This window comes from Engraulis encrasicolus, chromosome 2 (assembly GCF_034702125.1).
Source record: "Engraulis encrasicolus isolate BLACKSEA-1 chromosome 2, IST_EnEncr_1.0, whole genome shotgun sequence".
NCBI classification, from domain to species: Eukaryota; Metazoa; Chordata; class Actinopteri; order Clupeiformes; family Engraulidae; genus Engraulis; species Engraulis encrasicolus.
In genome coordinates this window covers 27,380,502-27,385,501 of record NC_085858.1, presented here as the reverse complement: position 1 = coordinate 27,385,501, position 5,000 = coordinate 27,380,502, and the positions used below count along the sequence as shown (strand labels likewise).

Sequence of the window (5,000 nt, the reverse complement as noted above, 5' to 3'; positions counted from 1 at the left end):
GTGGTGCACAGAGGCGGAAAAAAAAACCTTTGTGCATGTTTCACCAGTATTGCTCCAGTGAAGTTCTCATATCAACCACAAGCTCCACGGGGAGAGCACTGTGGCATTAAAATATGGCCAACTATCCACTAACATTACTTACAAAACATGGGCCTTCGGACTAAGTTGTGCAAAGCCTGTCAAAATAGCACACATTTAGACTTGTGCTTTCTAAAGGTTATCTTTCAGCTGCCTCTGGTTGAGAGATAAAGGTAATGCATACTTTTCAATAGACGGCACATGCATAGGAAATGGGTCTCAATCTAAGGCAACACCCTGTTAATGACCTGATAGCAAAGTGTAAACAACTAGGCAATGAGGCACTTCACCGGAGCAAGGACCAGCTCGGTCACGCTGTGCAATTTTCACATTAATCATCTTTGAGCTGAAAAGCAAAAGGATCATGACGTTACATCAAAATCTCTAAGGTATAAGTTATGTTGCTATTTACGATTGTTTCAAATGCATGGAATGGCGTTAGACAAGCATCAAAAAGCAATTTGTAGAGATTTTGGGTTATTTTGCTCAGCTTTGATGTAAAAACCTGATGCATGCGTTTCTGCATTAGAGCGATATTGAAGAGAAAAGTGCCTTGTCCAAATGTTATCTCAAGTTCAAATGACATGAGGTTACATTTGGCAATCTGCCTATTGCCAGCTCAAAAATAACAAGTAGAAGGTAAAAAAAACAAAACAAATGAATCTGTAACACTGACATTTTCAAAACAACAAAAAAAGGACGAATGTTAAACTTCATGTCATTAAATGTGTCCGGAGTCTTTTGAAATGAATGAACCTAAACAGAAATTCATAAACATCCTCTGTAAAAAAAACACAAAAAAACAAAAATGGTTTCCCTATGTCACATGGACAGAGACACCCTGTCCATCAATCTAAACTCCAAAGGACAATCCTGAGTCTAAAAAAAACAAAACATTTAAAAGATTCTTCTTAACATAAAAAATGAGTTGAAGCAAAGAAAAAAATGCACAAAACAAAGCTGGCGAAAGGCTTGGATACATGCATAAACAGTACATTCTATGAGAATTGCAAAATACCACAAAAAAAAGAAACAAATTCGTAATACAAGCAATTCATTTTAGGACCAAAAAAAGCAGAATTGATTGCCTGCAAAGCTTGGACACTTAAAAAAAATCCCCTTCCCCTTGCTTATGTGGGGCCTCTGCGCTCTCTCTCTACTGACCTGGGATCAGCCATGAAGAGGAAGCTCAGCCACCAGCAATGGGGAAGCAAGTGACCAAATGAAGGCCGCACAGCAGCCCAAATATGAATTAAAAAACAACAACAACAACAACAATAAGATCAGAGGCCGTGCTCTAGCTGCAGCACACGCGGCAGCGTACACACGCACGGCACCCCCGAAACACATGAAACACTGGTCCCTCCTGCCTGTCAGATACCGAGGCAGAGAAGGGACGAGGATACCACTGAAGGAGCCGGTCGCCTTTACAGGGCAACCTGGGGATGGGGAGGACACCAGGGAGTGTCTGGGTACAGCAGACAGTGCACGGACTTAAACCTGCAGGAGAAGAGCAGACAGACGAAGAAGACGTTGGTTAGCTTGATGAACCACAGTTAACAGTACCAGTATACCAGATATGTTATTGTTATGTGTTGTATGGTCTCTCTCTCTCTCTCTCTCTCTCTCTCTCGCTCTCGCTCTCTCTCTCTCGCTCTCTCTCCCTGTCTCTCTCGCTCTCTCTCTCTCTCTCACCTGGATGGGTCCTCCTCCACCGGAAAAGCCCCTTTCATGTTGATGATATTCCTCTTGTTCTCGAACATTCCATAGCTCAGAGTCACCTGCCAAACAGAGAGGAAGAGATTAACATTTCATCCACACAAAACACGTTGTGCACACAAATCAACATCCTTATTTACACAAATCACAGGACACAAGGACGGGCAGCATCCACCCTTCTTACAAATCAAATCATAATCTCAGCTACACAAAAGACACATATCCCAACCAAACTGGCAGCACTGAAGGCCTACACCAGTCAATTAAAAGTCAACGAGGGCCAGTTTTTCAAGGTCCTTACAGTAAAAGGGACGAAATTAATATTATATATAGATAGCGCACCTGTCCTTTCATTTTGTTCAGACCTTGTGGAGGGCCAATGCATTGCCATGCAAGGGCCGGATCTGGCCCTGGGGCCTCCAATTGAATAGCCCTGACCTACACGATTGATGGGCCACCGACACCCCCCCAGAATCCCCATGAAGTCTCACCTGTTTATGGAGCTCCGAGCGGGACACCTGTTGCAGGTTCTCCAGGTGAGAGTGGAACAGGCTGCTGCGGGTCAACGGAACCCCCAGCACCGACTCGATGATGTAACCGATGGTGCAGTCGTCAGGGAGACGGATCTTCTCTGCGGTGTTCATGAAATGGCCACCACTACAGACAGGTACAAGAGAAAGGAGAAGGAGATAAAAAGAGGGCTTTAGTCTTAGAGCCGTTTCTGGGTTTTTTCTTAGCTGAACTGAATTCATGAATTCACATTCACACGTTTGATGTTAGTGTACCATTAAGACACAGACCCTGTTATAAACATGCTGTTACCAAAATGGCAATGACGAAGTTGTAATGTATTACTAAAGGCCTGCTGTAATGTTGTAGTGGTGTATTTCTATGTGACTTGAGTTTTTTCAACAACTATTACAGCATTCCATTGGTGGAGCAGCACAGCACACATTATGGGGCTTCATGGCGGTAAGTATCTTCTATGAGTGTCCTAAGCATCTTCTTCTGTAAGTGTCTTCTCTCACCTTGCCCATGGGCTCATCTTGAGTGCCAATCCCCGGCTCACGCAGAAGCCAGCACCACCCGTGGCAAACCAGAAATGGACAGGCCTCTGAAATAGAAGTATAACAAGAGAACCAAATGAGTAATTCTTCTCCCCAAGATGGACAAAGTGATAGCATGGGAAGATCTACCACTTCTCCCTTTATGTGTAACAAGAGGAGTCCAAATATGGAAGCTGGTTCATATCCCCTTAAGGCACGACATTATAAATTATCTGTTACCAGAATGGCAATGACTAAGTCGTAATGTATTACTAAAGGTCCTGCCTGTGCACTGTCATAGTAGTGTAGCACTATAGTAGTTACCTTTCAATGTCTATTACAGCGTGCCACAGGAGGTACGGCGTGCATTAAGGGGCTACATGTCTTTTTCTGATCTACTTACCATCTTATTGTCACCAAGCCTCTCGGTGGCCTCGATGGGCCTGTCCAGGCTGGGCTTGCCGATGTACATGTCCTGGGTGTGGGGGTAGTGGGACAGAAGCTTCACCAGGGTCTTCACATTCACATAGTTGTCATCGTCCACATGACAGAACCACCTGGAAAGAGGGCGCGATATGAGTATTAGTCCTCCTTCATGACATGAGGAGAGACCTAATAGAACTATTTCCATAGATGTTATTCTTTGAATACCATTTGAACATTTGCACACCCTCAGAAAACTACTTCGACTTAAGCTAAATTTACAGTAACATTAAAATCCAAGTCATTCTGCTCTACAACTTGGCATCAAAACATCAAGATTAGAAGAGAAACTGATGGAAGTGGAGAGGGGAGGGTGGGCACTCACTTTTTCCCAGACTCGATGAACTTGTCATACTCCACGGCCATCTTGCAGGACAGGGCCTGACGGCTGTGGGCTGCCGAACAGTTGGTGTTGATGGCATGGCTCCCTGCAGACGAGACGGCGAAGAGAAAGAAAGAGAGAGGGAGAGAAAGAAAAGGAGAGTGAGTCTTCGCGAGCGAGTATTCGTGCTGAACTGGCCATCCCTCATGCCTAATGCCCATCCCCATGAGCTAGCACACAAATCAGGGCGCCTTAATACCATCTGGCCCCCGTACGGAGACAGGAGCTAGCCAGTTCCAGGAGCTTAGCACAAGATTTTCACGCCGGATTAGACGGGGCGCTTTTTTCACAAAGTCAGAAATATGCATCTTTCAAAGAGGCCAGGAATGTCTGGATGAGAGATGCTTGCTGAAGTAAAGGAGAACATTTTATGGAAAAAAAAATACATACCGACTTTCTTCTTCAGCTCTTCATCCTCGCCATCTGTGAAGATGTATGTCTGGAGGAAACAGAAAAGGAGAAAAGAGAAAGAAAAGATCAGACATGTTTTTCTTTACTTTCTCCAGACAGTTACATCATCTCTAGGGCTTTCATCTCACTCACTCACACAGACACACACACACACACACACAGACACACAAACACAGACACACAAACACAGACAGACACACACACACACAGACACACACACACAGACACACACCGACACACACACACACACACACACACAGACACACAAACACAGACACACAAACACAGACAGACACACACACACACAGACACACACACACAGACACACAACTATCTGACGTGCACCCACCCACCCCCAAGAATCAGAGGCTCGGTGTCTTAGAGGGTGTTCCCCTCGCCCCACACCACACACAACTAAATTCCACACCACGTCCCCCAAAAAAGCCCTTTTGTGTGCGCCCCATAGATCTAATTCTGTTCTGATTAATAGGTATTGTCTCTCTCCTCTTTTAACACCATGGAAAACTCAGCGAGTTAACCAAGCCAAAGGGAGTCTCACTCCAGAGAAAAGAGCCTCTTGTCTTGCCGCCATGGTTACCACTCTGGCGCCCCCAAAACTTCCCAGACAGAGAACAAAAAGCTGGAGACGGCTTGGGGGTGCAGGCAGACAAGCCACCGCCACCCCCCCACCCCTCTCGACCCAACACCCCCAAGTGTCCCCCTCTCAACCCTGTTCACCTCCCCCCACCCACCTCCCATCTTACCCTTCTAAAAAACCCTAGAAACTCCCTCCAACATCTTCATCACCCGTCCACCACAAAACTCGCCCTCAGATACACTGCATGAAACAGCATAGAGGGGAAAATGGATCAGACGCAAAA

The 5,000-nt window shown here is 45.5% G+C and overlaps 1 protein-coding gene across 1 annotated transcript in view; it reads right to left on the bottom strand.

Moving 5' to 3' along the window:
- Positions 1 to 969: 969 nt before the first annotated feature.
- The window catches only part of lfng (LFNG O-fucosylpeptide 3-beta-N-acetylglucosaminyltransferase), a 12,512-nt gene continuing 8,481 nt past the window's right edge, over positions 970 to 5,000 (bottom strand). Inside the window, exons 2-8 of the mRNA XM_063185315.1 lie at positions 4,099 to 4,147; positions 3,652 to 3,754; positions 3,247 to 3,400; positions 2,826 to 2,911; positions 2,289 to 2,454; positions 1,774 to 1,859; positions 970 to 1,578 (exon numbers count right to left, since the gene is read on the bottom strand). Of these exons, the coding sequence (XP_063041385.1) occupies positions 1,506 to 1,578; positions 1,774 to 1,859; positions 2,289 to 2,454; positions 2,826 to 2,911; positions 3,247 to 3,400; positions 3,652 to 3,754; positions 4,099 to 4,147 (717 nt within the window). The 3' untranslated portion in view covers positions 970 to 1,505. The remainder of the gene's footprint in view (positions 1,579 to 1,773; positions 1,860 to 2,288; positions 2,455 to 2,825; positions 2,912 to 3,246; positions 3,401 to 3,651; positions 3,755 to 4,098; positions 4,148 to 5,000) is intronic.